We start from the raw sequence: 16,931 nt of genomic DNA, 5'->3' as shown, positions 1-16,931 counted from the left end.
GGCTTCCCACTATTCAATCTTGACCAGTACTCTGAAAATATATATCCTTGGCCAAAACAAGGATTGGGTGAGAAAGTATAATAAACTTATCAGCAGAACGACCCAAAGAGAGTGTCTATTCAAACAACTCCTACACTCCAGTGTATATTGAACACTTGCCACATGCCAGGCATCTTGCCAGATATTTGTACTATACACAACTAACAACACTAATAATACAAACAATTTTACATTTGGGAAGAACCCTTAGAGATCTTTTGGTCTGGTGTCCTATACAACAGAAATTCCTTTTACAGCCTCCTTGATGGACAGTTAATGCAACCTCTAATTGAATACCTCCTTGCCCTTCCTGGCAGACTTTTGCATTGTGGTTTGGTTTTGACCTAGGAGAGTGTTGTGTTTTAGGCTGGATTTAGGATAAAAAGGTAGGTATGCATACCAACACGAGCAGGTGCTTTCCTGCCTTCTTTCCTAGAATTAACAGATGAGGAGCCTGGCAGCGTGGCAGTTCTCGCCTTAGGTCTTCTTGTTCAGGGAACAAATAAGTTTTGACTGGGAAACCTTGTTTTTATAAACCATTCTGCTGAAACAATGTATGTTTCTGGGGAGGAGTTGAGGTCCTTAGCCAAGTTCAGAACCAATTGGAACCTGGTGGATATTGAAGCAAAATTGAGCCTTTTGGGGTTCAAGTTTGTTTATTATTGGCAAAACACGACTTCCTGTTTTTTAGAAGAATTTTTTTAAAGGCTCATAAAAAAGGTTCCTGAGGCTTCTTGGACATCAAATAGCTCTTACAAAACAATATTTTGATGAGTTAAGTGTAAATGAATCAGAAACATGTGGATTAAATTTCCCTTAAAATACACAGGGGCTTTGAAATTAGGGGAAAAAATGTTTGGCAAAACATGGCCTGACTTTTACCGAACCCAAAAACTTTGAGTTAGATTTGGAGACAATGGACCAACCCAGTTTTCAAACACATGGACTTTCACTGGAAATGGACCATGGATTCCAAAGCACCGTCTTCTCTTCCCTTTCCTCTGTCTCTCAGCTTCACTGGAGGCATTTCTAGAACGGTGACTGTTTTTTATCTGGACGTCAAGATGCACCTCTCCATATGATGTCCCCTACCTCTTATATCCAGGATACTCCACTTTGAGCCTCCCTTCCCTGACTCACTTCCTCCTACCCCCATGGCATCACAGAGAAGATGTCAGGCAGCAAAAGAACAGCCAAAAAGATGCACTCCAGATGCATGGATTGTCTGCTGGTGAAAAAGTCTCACCACAGTGAGACTTGGAGTAAGATAGATGTTCCACCAGAAAGAAAGGGACATTTGCTGAGAGAACCAAAAGCCACCTGGACTTGACATCAGAAGACGATCAACTGCCTGTCAGCCATGCTTTCTGTCAGACCCCATCTTCTTAGGGAACAGATACTCCTCCAAGCTTACTTTTCTGTGGGCAGAGAATACATATTCTTCAGGAATCTGTATTCTTGACACAGTACTCTCAGGTTGGTGCTGCAGTCTCCACCCAAGAATGTGGCTTCGCAGCCAGAAGACCTCTGCCTAATGCCTTTGCCCATCAGCCAGGCAGAAAAAGGGACAGCTGAGGTAGTCTTCAATGCCAGTTCCTACCTGAGGAGGCTCTGTGCATTCTGTGAGAGCCTCTGCACATTGGTCTGTGAGCTGGCTTTCAGTACAGGTTTGTCTCCCCCAGGGGAACTATGTAAATGGAAATCAGACCATTGCCAAGCAGCTTGAAAAGACAGCTTTCCCTGCAGCTATGCTGTGATTTCAGGTCTCCCTCCCACCCACCACTTCCCCACATCCCACCCTTCTCCTCTGCAGTCTCCCAGGGCTCATTCTGCCCCAGCTCTGCAGAGGAGAAACTTGTAAATGCAAGCACACAGCTTTCCCTCCTCCACTGCTAGCCTTTGAGAAAGTTATCTGCTGGTAGTTAGCAAAAGAGCTTACCACAGCCTGGCAAAACTGGTACCCATCCATGCCTACTTTTGCTCACACTCTGAAGCCCAGAGTGCCTGTAATTAATGGTGTTTGCCTCAGTTTCCTCAGCTAAGCTAAACCTAAAGCCCACCCACCAATGGAATATAGTTGGTGTTCTTTTAACGATGGTAACGCTGACACAGGCTAGCAGCATCTCTCTTCTGAGCTCTAGTGACACAAGTTTGCTCAGTAAATGGGCATTCTCTTCTGACCTACTCAGTTGGCTCTAAAAGTTACTTCACATGATTCAGAATATTGAGAAGAAGGACCAGAGGAGGAGGAGCCAGAAAGAAGTCATTTAACAATCTATCAGAATATCAGTGCAGGCATCCAGAAAGCCTTGAACACAATAATGTGCCCTCCTACAGACGCAAGAAGAACCATCTGACACACAGTCAGTGGAATATACTTTGGGAATTATTCTCACAAATAAACCTAATGGATTACTCTAAGCATGTGGTTTCCAAACCCAACTCATCTGCCAAATATCCTAAATATATATGTATATATCCTAGCCCCCATCACAAATGGATGGAATCAACATCTCCAGGATGCGCCCTGGTAACTGTATTATTAAAAAACAAAACAAAACAAAAGCAACCCAAGTTATCATGTTGACCTGCCCTTAGTCACTCAACTCTTTATTAGCACCTTTAGAAGCAGAGGTGAGTGACCCAGAGGCTAAGGGATGCTGTTTCTGCAAGGAATGATATTTTCCTCTGGGCAAAGTTGACTTAGAGTTTCTCAGAAATCCTCCTTTGAAGGCAGGACTGGGTCATTTCTTCTGTTTCCTCTCATTAACCCATCCAGATGGGGCCCTAGGGGACCCCTTAGAAACAAAGTCTTTTTTCCTACAAGAAAGAAGGAAATCATTATAGTTTTGTTGATACGTGCTGGAAGGCTCTTGCATGTAGGCATACAGTTCTTCCTGGCTTCTGAACATCCTGTGCTGGTTTAAAAGGATTCCAAAGTGTGAGTAGTTTTATAATCTTGGTCTAGGTAAAACAACAAAAGCAGAAATCAAAAAGATCGATAAATTTGACTACCTAACAGTTTTTAACTTTTTTTTTTTTTTTTTTTCTGAGAGCTAGCACATACAAGTGCGGGAGGGTCAGAGGGAGAGAGAGAGAGAGATGATCCTAAACAGGCTCCATGCTCAGTGCGGACCCTGACGCAGGGCTCCATCCCACGACCCTGGGATCATGACCTGAGCTAAAATCAAGAATAGGATACTTAACTGGGGCGCCTGGGTGGTGCAGTCGGTTAAGCGTCTGACTTCAGCCAGGTCACGATCTCGCGGTCCGGGAGTTCGAGCCCCGCGTCAGGCTCTGGGCTGATGGCTCGGAGCCTGGAGCCTGTTTCCGATTCTGTGTCTCCCTCTCTCTCTGCCCCTCCCCCGTTCATGCTCTGTCTCTCTCTGTCCCAAAAATAAATAAAAAATGTTGAAAAAAAAAATTTTTTTAATAAAAAAAGAATAGGATACTTAACTGACTGAGCCACCCATGTGCCCCAAGTTTTTAACTTCTATACATCAAAATAAAATATAAACAAACTGAATTGGCCAAAGAAACCTGGGGAAAATTTTGCAACATCCATGCAGACAAAGGATCACCATCTTTAGTAAATAGTTTTTATAAATCAATAGAAAATGGGCAAAGGACATGAATAGTCAGTTCACACGAGAGATGAAATGGCAAGCAGGCAAATGAAAATAATACTGCACCTCTGCACGAATGTTTTAAAAATACAAATTAATACAACATTGAAATCCCACTATCACCTCTCAGGTTGCGAAATGTGTTTTGTTTTATTTTATTTTATTTTATTTTATTTTATTTTATTTTATTTTTAATGTTCATTCACTTTGGGGGGTAGGGGGAGCAGAGAGAGAGAGGGAGACAGAATCCAAAGCAGACTCCAGGCTCTGAGCTGTCAGAAGAGCCCAATGTAGGGCTCAAACTCACAAACTGTGAGATCATGACCTGAGCCGAAGTCGGACACTTAACCGACTGAGCCACCCAGACGCCCGAGAAAGGTATTTTAAAATGTTAATATCCATTATTCTTAAGGGTATGAGGAAATGGGTGCACTTATAGATAGCTGCACAGAGCAAATTGGTATAAGCTTTCTAGAGAATTAACATCAATATTAGCAAAATGTGTGTATCAATCAGGATGAGTGAGGTGATGCTATGATAATGGAGGACCCACAAATCTCCACGGCTTTCCATAAGGAAGTGTATTTCTCATTCATGCTACTTGTGTGCCATGGCTCAGCTGTAGCTCTGCTCCACATCCTCCTCATTCCAGGATGCAGGTCAATAGAGTCACCTCTGTCATGAACATCGATGGTCTTGTGACACAGCAAAAACACAGGCTGCCTCTTAAAGCTTATGCCCAAAGATTTTAACAGCACATTTTATTGGCCAAAGCCAATTGTGTAATCTCTAGGGTTCAACAGAGCAGGGACAAAAAATCTTCCCACAGGGAGGGGCATCACTGGAAATGAAGCAGAGATTTGGTTAAGAACCATGCAATGTGCATTCCCCTTGACCTAACGTGCCCGACTTCCAGGATTGTATCCGAAATAATGGTGATATGCAAAAGTTTGTATAATGGAATATGTAATTTGAAATGGCAAAAATTTGAAAACAATGTAAGTCCCCAAATGTAGGGGGTTAACTAAACAAATTATGTTACATTACTATGATTGAAGAATTTAGCATTCTTCTATAAGTATAGAAGGAAATACAATAACATAATAACATGGGAATATGTTTAAGATGTTCACAAAGTGAAGAAACAATATGGTCCCAATTAAATGAAAACTGAGAAATGTATATGTATGTGTGAAAGTACTCTGTAAATATTTGAATTAATATTGAATTAATAAAAAATACTGGAAGGATGTTTACCAAAATTTTATCATATCTCAAGATATTTGGATTATAGGATAATTTTCTTTTTCTTCTTTGTATGTCTTTGTATTTTTCCCTTTTTTTCTGCAATCGGTATGTTTTATTTTCATATTCAGAAAAAAGATATTTTGTTTTCTAAAATCATTTTAATACATTTAAACAAAAACAAAAAGAGTTTGGTGGGAAGCAGGTATCTTCTTTGCAGGAAGCCACAATAACAAGGCCTTCCTGTCTTTGAAGGTGTAGGTGACCAAGAACTATAAAATAAGTGCCCTTTCCTGAGGCAGTCCTGTTTGGTGCAGTCTATAAATTATTTAGCAGTAACTAACGGACAACTTTATTTCCATCTTTCCCTTCTCTCTCTCTCTCTCTCTCCCTCTCTCCCTCCCTCTCTCTCTCCTTCTCAGCCACAACTATGTTCGAGGGTCCATTACACTTTTTATCATCAACCTGCACCGATCAAGAAAGAAAATCAAACTGGCCGGGACCCTCAGGGACAAGCTCGTGCACCAGTATCTACTGCAGCCCTATGGACAGGAGGGCCTGAAGTCCAAGTACGTGCAAACCTGGAAATAGCTTCAGAACAAGTGCAGCAGGAGCTGGGAGGGGAAGGAGCTAGAATTGCCCCTTTGGTATTGCTAATTCATTTGGGGGCTCAGTGGAATGGAGTCAGGGGACTGCTGACTCAAACCCCTCCCTGTCTCTAGGCTTAGATTCCTCAACCGTGGAGTCAAATGGTAGACACAATATTTCTCAACAAGGGCATTTTTGGTATCTGGGCAAGACAATTCATTATGAAGGATAATCTCATTTCAAGCTACTTATTAGCATCCTTGGTCCCTGCCCACTAAATGCCAATAGCATCCCCTAGTCATGTGACAACCAAAAACTCTGGTAGTTGAAAACCATGCCCCTTTCATCTGTAACATTCTATAATTTTATAACTCCTTATTTGTCAGCATCTACAAACCTCATGGCATTAGAAGGAGGAGCACTGGACAAAGGGTTGAAAGTTCAGAGTTCAAGAGTCTGTTCTGCCCCTAAATGTATAACTTTAGATCCATCACCTCTTGTATCTCAGTTTCCTTATTTGAATGTTTGAAGAGAAATTATATTTTGAGGGCTCTGTGGTCCCTTCAAACTCTATAAATATATGATTCTGTGATACTCCCTACCTCCCTCCATCTCTGCCAGAGACTATTGACAACACCGACCTCTGCCAAGAGAAAACAGCTCTAGGCCACAGTGAGAAGAGCCTGGTCACAGGCAAGGCCACTTCAGCTCCCCGAGTAAGGCCTCCCAGGCAGGGTATGGGATGCTGTACAGACTGGGAGCATTCCTATTGCATTTTTAATGTTTACCAAGTTTAACAAAGCTGTAAACTTGGAGCAGGTGGCTTGCACTCCCACAGCTGCCCACAACTATTTGCGCTATAATTGTTCACTGCAACCTTGGTGGCTTGCATTTGGCTTCCAACTGTATGTGCAATGGGAACAAAACACAATCTGGGAAGTCACTTATTGAGTCTCTTCAGGCCACCCTAGATCTGTATTTTCAGTCTTGGTTCACATACTGGCTCTTTTCTTTGGCAACATGTACATTGCATCTACTTTTTTTTCCTCTCAATCCTACCTGTATTAGGAGATTCTCTTGAGTATTTTATCCACTCTCTTTCTATTTCCCAGTAGTTCATGACCAGTGTGCTGAATTCCTGGTCTTCATCTCAGGCAGGAGAACCAGTTCTGGTCCCAGCTTCACTAAATAATTATTGACCTGGGCAGATCCTCTAATCCTAATCCCTTGGCCTCAGTGTTCCAATCTGCAAAATTCAAGTGTTGCTGTATATTTGGTAGGGTCCCTTCCAGCTCACAAAATTCTCACCCTGGGTCTGATTTTCTGAGGACCATGAATATGTTCAAGTCTCCCACTGCCACTCACTAATGACCTGCAAAGTTATTTCTGGCAGAAGGGCTGACACCTCAGCAGTGATTGTGATATTCAGGGTCCAGTGGAGCCAGTGAGACTAGGAACTGAGCCTGCCCAGCATTGGAAAGTCACGTGTACTGCGTGGAAGGAACTGGCCAAATGCTTTAGTCCAACAGGCCATTTGCTGGCTGTGTGTCCTTGCACAAGTTACATAATCTGCAAGTCTCAGTTTCTTCATCTCATGTGGAGAGGAGTAAATAAAGTAATCTATGTAAAGTTTCTGACACATAATAAGTGTGCAGTAAATGCCCATTGTGTTCCTTTTCCTCAACTCAGGACTCTAGTTCGTTGGGGAGGAAGAGGGAAAAAAATTGGTTTCTTTCTGACATCTCTTAAGATGCTCTTCCAAAGCAGAGTCTTCTCAGTTTTTTAAGATAATATGTTGCTAAAACACTTGTTAAGCTTATGATAAGAATGGTACAGATGGAAATCCATGAAACAGGAGGAGATGGTAGTCAGAGGGTAGGATCAATTTATGAGCTTGTTCCCCCACCAACCGAGGGCACAAGCCTCCAACCCTGTTTACCCCACCCTAAGTCCCTACCTCCAGGATTATGAACCTGGCCACACCTCGGCCCTTCTGCTTGTTCCCATCCTTAAGAGTGATTGAAGCAACTCCCACTGGCTACTGATATCACATACATTCCAATTATGCCGTCTTGTACCCCACCTTGTCACCACCTTGATGAGTTGTGTTACAGCTTTGTTGAGAATGTCCGAGGAATAGAGAAAAAGAGAATTTCATTCCACAGGAGTCCTGAAGAGGGGTTTGGTAATGCCCACTGAGATCAAATAACAATGCCATGCAATTGAAAGAAGAGGGAACTGGACTCAGAAGGCCTGGATATGAATCCAGTTGCTACCATTTAACTGGGCAAACCTCGGCTGCCTTACCTGTCAGATGGGGGTTATTGTGAGAATCAAATTAGAGCATGTGGGTGAAATGAAACCTTCTACAAATGAAAATTTCACACACCCATGCACATGCGTATGTATATGGGCATAAATACATGCACATATGATTTTACATATATCATGTTAAAGAGAGTTTTGGACTGGGAGTTAAGAGAACTGGATTCCAGACCTAATCCTGCCACTACTTCCCGGTGAAAATTTGAGCCCTTCACTTAATGCTCTAAGCCTGTTTCTCTCCTGTAAACTACTGCTAATTTGGCACCTCTCCCATTCTAGACCTCAGTGGCTCTGACCCTGTGCCGTGCCATCCTGAACTGTTAGCTGCCAGTAGGGGCTACCAGGTGCACATTCAGTGCCCCCAGTGCTCTGCTCCATAACTATAAATAAGTGCAAGAGCCTTCAGTGGTTCTGAGATAGGGGTCTCACAGGAAGGGTGTGGTTTTGGTGAAGCATACTCTGCAGGAGAGGATGAAAGGAAATGCGAGGAAGTGATTTCAGCCTTTGGTGTCTCCTTCTCTGTTTTATAAGCCTCTAGGGCCAGATTCTGTGTTCTGTCTCTGCTAATTCCTTGTTGCAGCCTGGAGCCATATTAGCTCAGAAGAGGATGGAAGGCTCTGGGAGCAGAGGAACCTGTGATTGCTCTTGTCTGGAGGAACCAGAAAGAGGATATGGAGCAAGTCAGTGTGCCATATAAGCCAGTTAGACTTTTTGGCCTGGGGTTTCAGGAGTAGAGAAATGCCAGCAAACTTTTATGATTGGTTGAAAACATGGGGTCATTCTCATTCTCTTGGAGCTGCCATCAGGACTGGGTATATTTGAAATCTCTGAAAAGATATTTCCACATGATCTTGGGGGTCAAGTACTGTCAGGTACTGGAAGCACCCTCAGGGCCACAATCAGGCATAGTCTAGGCATCCAAGTCCATAAATGAGGGTTCCTGTTTCTCATTTCAGTGAGTAAACCAATCATAGGACCTGCTACTCAAAGTCTTTAGGTGAGAGATAGTTAGTCTAAAGTCTTTAGGTGAGAGATAGTTCTCATTCTCAGAATCAGACAAAAGGTGGGTGCCCTCTACCCCATAGGATAGGAGAAGGGAAACTTAGAAAACTGAAGTGTGTACAAGAGAAGGGTATTCTGTGCCTGGAATACATATGCTTTAAAGATGGCTGAAGGAAATAGGGAGATTTAATTCAGAGAAGAAAAATAAGGTAAGTCATGAGGACTTTCTTCAGATATTTCAGGGATTAAGTGAAAGAAAACAGATTTAGCCTAGAACCCTCTAAAATGACAGCAAACCAGGAGTACAATTTAAAAGAGAAAGATTTCACCACAAAAAAGAGCTCATTTTCCAAAGGCTTGCCTGGTCTGACTGAGGACAGGGTTTCTTAGGAGGTAGCCTATTACTCAGAGAGTGAGCAGCCATGGCCATCTCAGAGGTGCTCCAAGATTCTCACTCAGTGGGAGGTTGAGCTAAAAGAGTTCTGCTTCCCATTGAACTCTAAAATTCAATTATTCTCTTCCATTCTCCTTCCCCCACTCCCACTTCACTTTTGGAGCCTGTTGTCTCCATGGTCACCAGCCAAGTAGCTTCCTCAGGCCACTAAAAGGTCACACAAAGAGCCTGTGCTATAAGAGGGAGTGGCAGTAATATTTTCTCCAGAAAATCTCCAGCTGCAAGTCCATCCTCTGTCCTGTTCCCTGGTTTCTCACCTTTCTGAGAGAAAGACTGACCATTTACACCCAAAACAATATTAGTTCCCATTCTGGATAAGTCAGAGAGCACCTTTGGGGCATCTCTGTCATCCACAAAGGAGAGAATCTGCCCAGTGCCCCATGTGCACACAAAGCAGTAAACATTGTCCTCTAGAGAATTATTTCTACCCAAGACATAAATATCGCTAATGTCTTTCAACAAACAGGGAAGCAACATGAAGTTGGGCCAAAGAAGTCAACTTATATCAAAAAGCAGGACTCATGTTTTTAGGGAAAAGTCAAACCAAGAACAGGTGTTTGGTCACATCCCAGTGCCCTGCCCTATGTATCTTGTTCAATTCCAATTTGAAGGGGAAACTATCCAAAAATTAGAAAAGAAAGAAACAACTTTCATCACATTGAGTACTGTATTCTAACACAGAAACCTAAGGGAATCAGTAGATGTAAAGAATCTTGGGAAGAATGACATTTTGAAGTGATCTGGTTCATTCTCCATACCCTTAGATAGATAGTCTGTGGCAAAGCCAACTAGACTAGAGGATGCTCTAGGTTTGAAGACCTCTGGGGAAGGAGTGCCCACAATTTCAGTCCTGTCTGAACACTTAATTTTATAAGAACACTGTGGCCTACTGTAGCTTGGACTTTATAGGTAAAAATAAATGGTTTTAATAGCCATTATGTCATTTGACATTCTGAAGAGCCCCATGAAGAAAATTGAACAATTCCTGCCTCCCTCGTACTTTAGAGTTGAAGAAAACAAGTCTTAGAGCATTAAGTGACTTATTCAAGAGTCACACAACTATTGGGGCACCTGGGTGACTCAGTTGGTTAAGTGTCCAACATGGGCTTGGGTCATGATCTCATGGCTTGGCTACTGAGTTCGAGTCCTGCGTGCTTGCAGTCTCTCACAAAACTAAATAAACATTAAAAAAAAGAGAGAGAGAGAGAGAGAGTCACACAACTATTAAGTGATAGAGCTAGAAAGTATCTAGCACCCAATTTTCCTGGCCCCAAATCTAGTGCACCTTCCTCAATTCTGTGCTACCCCAACAGTCCAGCAATATAAAATTGTAATGACATACTGACAAATACTCAGTACAGATAACCCTGTCACAATACTGTTTGGTTTCATTTCATCGTAGGCTCTTCACAGAATGGATGTGAAGAGTATCAGGTTACTCAACAATATTCTCTCTCCTAGTCTAATTCATCCCAGTTCTGTCAACTTTTCTTCACAAGTCCTAATTTCAGAGCCTTCTTGAAAATTCTTCTCTGAGCTGCTTCTAAGATACTTTTTCCTAGTCATAGAATATTTTTTAATTCAAATTTCATTGGATTTTCTTGAGAGAGAGAGGGAGAGAGGGCTGGGGAGGGGCAGAGAGAGAGAGAGAGAGAGAGAGAGAGGGATAGAATCCCAAGCAGGCTCTGTGCCTTCGACACAGAGCCCAATTTGGGGCTTAAACCCATGAATTGTGAGATCATGACCTGAGCTGAAATCAGGAATTGAACTCTTAACCAACTAAGCTACCCAGGTGCCCCTCCCCCAGTCATAGAATTTTGATAAAGCTATTTTTTTTTCTCAGCCAAATTGGGGAATTCCCTTGTTTCTTCTATGCTCTTATCAAACAAAAGGATTATTAAATGCCAGCAGTAACTATAAATTGCCTTAATTTGGGGCCTATAAAAATTAGTCTTGACTTATTATATTCTGACCCCATACACATAGGCACCTCTAGCTAGCTCCACTTCACCTAATGGAACACAAGCCCAGAAGTACATCTCTGAGGGAAAGATGCTGACATGTGAGGCTTCACATATATCTTCGTCCATTCATCACCTTTTATTGAGATCCTACTTTGTTCCAGACATAACTTGTTCCCCTTCAGCAGTCTAACCTGCCTCAGGAATCCCAAGTAGACAAATCAGGGGGAAAAGTCTGAACATAAAGTTCAATACAAATTCTCTCTCTCAGAATATCTCCTGATCTTCGTAATGCCAGCCTACATCATCAATAGCCTTCAAGAAATATTTAATATGGGGTGTTTGGGGGAGGGGGAAGGGGATTTTGAGGTCCCTGTCCTAAAGGAGTTCATCTCTCTTACTAGAAACAAACAACTAACAGGAAGCATGGGTGACACATGAGAGAGGTGTAGAGTATTTCTGCTTTGGGGCTAGTAGGTTCCATATTAAATGTTTAAATTTCCTATCTGCATGAGCCTCTCCTTCAGCTGCCGTGATTTTAGCTGAAAGAAACTTAACACTCCTATGAACCCAGAATCTTATTGCCTATTCTGTGGAAATTAACATCTTTTTTTTTCTTTTTCTACATACTGCTTATTTTTTCCATCTCTTTGGGATATGACTTTTGCTTTGATTTCACCCTCATTAAATCCTATATCAAAGAAAAACATTGGCATCTAACTGCTTGCCTTTAGAAGGGTGTCATTTGATGTTAGCCAAACAGAATAGTTCTGAAAATACTCAAGTTGACTCCCAGGTGCTGAGACTTTTAAAAATATCTTCATGTCCCTGTTGGAACAGACCACATTACGATACTTCATCTCCAGATTCAGAGCTTGGTGAGTGTGAGGGTTGAACTAGCTACCACCTGACCTATCACACTCTCTCTCTAATGATGACTAGAAGTGCCACATCTATTTTTGGATATGGACAGATCTGGTAAAAGGAGCTTTGGGAAAAGTCTTAACCCTAAGAATTCTATACCAAGACTTCACCCACACACTCAGAAACAAAACCTGAAGACCTGCTTTCTGGGACCAAAGGGCCATTATTCCACTTACCTCAGTGGACTCAAGACATCTAAGTGTTGAATTTCTATACTGTTGCTATTAGTTGGTACCTGGAGTTTTTGAACTCTGTTCAACCAGATGTACTCCCTGCAGGTTTCCATTATCTCCACTTGCCTGGGATCATTTAAATTAGTTTCTTCTTAAAATAAACCACTCAATGAAAGTTCTGTAGTTATTAAAAGATGACTTTATAGAGGAAAAATTTGGAAATACTCTTTGAGATCAAGAAGTTTTCTCTATAACGTCCCTGACAGAAAGCCCGTCAGCTTCTGTTTATTGAGACTGCTCATGTCATGAGTCAGCCCACTCTGGGACTAGACAGTTCTGATTGTAGGAAAGATCCTCCTTGTATGTGGCCAGAGGGTGTTTTCTTCCCATTTCTACCCTTGCTTTGGAAAAATTAAGCAGAGTAAATCTATACCTTCTTCATAACAGTTTTTCAAGGTCTCCCTGTAGAGTTCTAGCCTCCAAGCAAACACTCAACTCTTTCAACAATTCCTCAAATGACCTGGTTTCCAGACTGCTCACCTTAGAACCCACTGAGCTATAGAACGTTATCTCCTATAATTAGCTCTTCAATGTTCTTACCTCAGACAAGCTTAGTTGTGGAGGTCTGAGAAGGAGTAGGAAATGTGAGCATTTTGTTATTTCGGATATACCTCACCAACACAGAACAGTATTATTTTTAAATTGTTGCCAACTTCATAATGAAAAATATATTCTCATCTTCATTTGTATCTTTGAGTATTATTAGTAAGCTTGAAAGTTTTTCATGTCTCTTATTTTTTCTTTTATTAATTTTCTATGTCTTTTGCTTATTTTTCATTTGGGTTATTATCTGTTTGTTAATGATTTGTAAGTTTTTTCTAACATAAGGCAGTTTTCCCTTTGCTAACTATCACATATGTTAAATATTTTCCCCAGCATTTTATTTGCTGTCTTTCCAACTATTTCAGTTTTAGGGCATTATCTTGACATACAGAAGTATTCCCTTTTTATATAGTTAAATCTATATATCTTTTGCTTTGTGGTTTCTTCCTTTCCATTTATATGTCTATGTATTTATGTTCCTAGAATCAGATGAATATGTATCTTTCTTCTAGTTTCTTTTTTTGTTTCATTTTTTATATGTACTTTTTTAAAGCCTTTGGAATTTGTTTTGATGTTCTGTAAGAGGTAAGAACCATCAATAGTGCTGTTCAAGCTGAAAGTGTGTGAGGAAAGCTATTAACCCACACAGATGCTGGTTTTAAAAAGTCAGAAAAAAAGAGGATCCCTTTTTTAAATGGAAGCATTAGAATGGAGCCCTCTTTTACCTGGAGGAAAAGGCCCTGCTCTGCAGACACAACCATATCATCTTTAGCCCTTTTAAAAGGGCACTCAGAGCCCCTTAGGAGGAGAGATAAGCAGCAGAGGCTGGAGCAAGAAAGGTGCCTGGGACTGGAGAGATTTAGGAGCTGGCCTTGAGCGAACAGGAAGGTGGTACCCAGTCTAACCAGCAATGTTCAAGTTAGTGTTTCAGTTCAGAAAGTCTGAACCAGACACTGTACAAGTAGAAATACAAATATATATATGAGTATGTATATTTATAAAAATATTACATGTAAGACTCTGAGTCAGTCTGTAGAAAAAAATAAAGAGAAGTAACTATATAGAGAAATGAGCCTTACAAATATTTAGTTAATGTAAGCTTACTACTCATTGAAACTTAGAGAATTTGGATTCTTTTAACCCATGTGCTCATTTCAGGGTGTTCTGTGGTTCAAAAAGAGATAGTAGCCATAACCAAGGTATATAGCATTATCTAAGTAAATAATTATAGACATAATTTGGAAAATATGGTGAAAGAACTGAATAATATACTTAATCCCCCCCTTTCCTCTTGCCTGGAGAGAGCTTGAACCACCTTTTGTCTGTAGGGAACTCTCCGTGCCACAGCCCAGGACCTGAAAGAAACCTAAATGCCTTTGAGAACTTACCCTTCAAGAAAAGCACAATGTTTTTCTTTTTCAATGTTAAACGCAGAGTTCATTATCTGTGCAAATGCTTCATCCGATTCGGTTCTTAATTCCTCTCGTAAAGTGCACACTTCTGTGCTGTGTTTTGAGGAACATGTTCATCTCACTAGTGTGCACACTAGTTGCCCCTCTAGCACACACTAGAGGGAAACATGAGATGAAGCAGTTCTTTTGAAATAGCAAAAATGCTCACTTCAGACTGTTAAAAAAAATTGCCCTTGAAAAGTTCACATCTGACTTTTAGGATAAAACACCAGGGCCTGTTGACACAGTACTCCAAAACAGTGAGAAAAGCTCTTTTTATTCACAATAAACTCGGAACGTAATGGTTAGAAAGCTGTGTGATTCCCCTCCACCCCCAGCTGCAAACATATCCCCACTCTTCCTTCTACCCCTGGTGCTCAGCCGTGGCTGCACTTCGAATCACCTGAGAGCTTTAAAAACCCCAATGCCCAAGCCACACCCCAGACCAATTAAACCAAAATCTCTGGCCTGGGACCCAGGCACTAGTAGTTTTTAAAGCTCTCCATGTGATTCAAATATGTGGCCAAGGTCGAGAACCACTGTCCCTCTAGAAAAATACTGGAGCAAAATCCCAGCTGATTTGCATCTTTGATTTCACCCAGATTCTATTCTTCATTTAGGCACTAAGCCATTTTGCCAAAGGTGTGAACATGCCATGAGCCCCCGGGAGTTGTCTATGACTAAGTAGAAGGATGTGTACGGTTCCCCAAAGGTTTTATTGTTTGTTTTGTTTTAACTCCCAGATTAGTAATGTACAGATCACTGTGCAGATTAGAGGATTATAAAATGCTTTTATACTTTACAGTGACTTGACATCTTAAACCAAGATGTTTAGGAATTCAGGGTTTTCACTTTGCACTCAGGGTTATTTTCTGAGAGTTTAATTTGCCCTCGGCTCCAGAATACATTTTCTTGCAGCCCCCTCCCAGCAGCTGGGATCTCTCCACAGCTGCCCATCAAGGCTGTGGTCTCCCCTCCCCACCTTCGCTCACTTGGGGACTCTGGCTGCAGGCAGAGACTTCCATTCTGTTCCAGATAACCCAGATGAAACACTGGTAAATGAGCACCTTAGGCTAAAGCTCACGTTTCCAAGCAGTGGATTCTAAACTGAGGGGCAAGGAAGCAGAATATGAAGGCAGTTCTGCTGGACTGAGAAGAAATGACCCTTTTCTTCTCCCTTCTCCCCCGCCTCCAGAGGCTGTGGTTTGGGGGACAGACGAGACATAGGAAACTCAAAAGTCTTAATCTAGCTCATCCCTGTGGCAGGGCCTGGGCCCTGAATCAGGATTTCTTTAGCTGCCAAGCATCAGGAACCTGTGGCTCATTCCAGAATAGACGCTTGGAGCACCGAACTATGGACCAGCTGCGGAAAACACCAATAGTCACTTGGCAGACTACCTCTTCTCTGCTCATCTTTGCAAGAATGATTCAGAGTCACCGCACACTTTGCATTTTGACATCTGTGGGCCCTGGAACAGAGCCTGTGACACCTGGAATGTCCTATTTTTCACTTTTGAGGGTGCACCAGCGCACCTGATATTACAGGGAACACTTTATCAAAATCCCATAAAACTGAGATATTTATCCCCTTGATTTAATATATTTGAATAGGTATCCAGGGAGCTGTGACTTTAGAATGATGGAACTAATTCGGGGTGTGGCTTATGACCTTGATCTCATATTTTTACATACGGAAAACCCATCTGTGCACATGTGCATGTGCGTGCACACACAACTACACATGCACACACCTGCCCTCCTGACTCTCTTCATCTCACCTTCAGACTGCCCATAAAGGGTACACTTCTCACCCCCACACTGCCTCTTCCAGCTCTACACAGCTAGGGCTCGGGGAACCTGGTCTCTTGCCACAGAGGAGACTAAGACAAGAAGATAAGGCAGACGACAAGAGGGTAAATATAGCAGAGGGGAGTGTAAGGAAGGGAGAGATGAATTCTGACCTGGAATCTGGGAAGTCCTCAAGGCTGAGGCCCATTAAGCAGGAGCTGGAAGGATGAGCCATACATCTAGGAAACGCTAGACAGAAGGAGATTCCAGACAGTGGGATGAGCTTACTAAAGATTCAGAAATATAAAAGTTCAAGGCCCATTTTATTTGAAAGGGGTGGGTGGTAGCAAATCATCTTACATGACTGGAATACTTTGTAGGGTGAGGGGAAGGGCCACAAAAATATAATAGAGCCAGAACGCAGAAGACCTCAAAATCCAGGCCGAGAAGTGTGATTTTCCTCATCTCTCTCCTTGTATAATGTATTAATTATGGTGTGTCTGACCATGCATTTGCATGTTTCTGGGCTTTCTGTCTTCACGGGTAAGGTTAGGACTACGCCTGCTACAACTGAATTTGTACAATGCAGAGAACAGTAGGGATATGAATAATGCCCCTTACACACCACTCATGAACGTCAGAGATCATGGCACTGATTCTTTACAACAGGAAGGGAACCAAGTTAACCACATATTAAAGTCTCCCCATAGTTTTTATAGCTGGTTCCTATTGTGTCCTGTGGTTTGAGTGTG

General features: G+C 41.9%; 1 protein-coding gene across 2 annotated transcripts in view; it reads left to right on the top strand.

Moving 5' to 3' along the window:
• HPSE2 (heparanase 2 (inactive)) overlaps positions 1–16,931 on the top strand; it is a 660,017-nt gene that overhangs the window by 630,335 nt on the left and 12,751 nt on the right. For both annotated transcript variants that reach the window (XM_053207788.1, XM_027062819.2), the window contains exon 11: positions 5,333–5,479. In XM_053207788.1, coding sequence (XP_053063763.1) covers positions 5,333–5,479 — 147 coding nt within the window. The remainder of the gene's footprint in view (positions 1–5,332; positions 5,480–16,931) is intronic.

This window comes from Acinonyx jubatus, chromosome D2 (assembly GCF_027475565.1).
Source record: "Acinonyx jubatus isolate Ajub_Pintada_27869175 chromosome D2, VMU_Ajub_asm_v1.0, whole genome shotgun sequence".
In the NCBI taxonomy this organism is placed as follows: domain Eukaryota; kingdom Metazoa; phylum Chordata; class Mammalia; order Carnivora; family Felidae; genus Acinonyx; species Acinonyx jubatus.
Note: the sequence above shows the minus strand (reverse complement) of the source record. Positions and strands in the feature narration are given on the sequence as shown.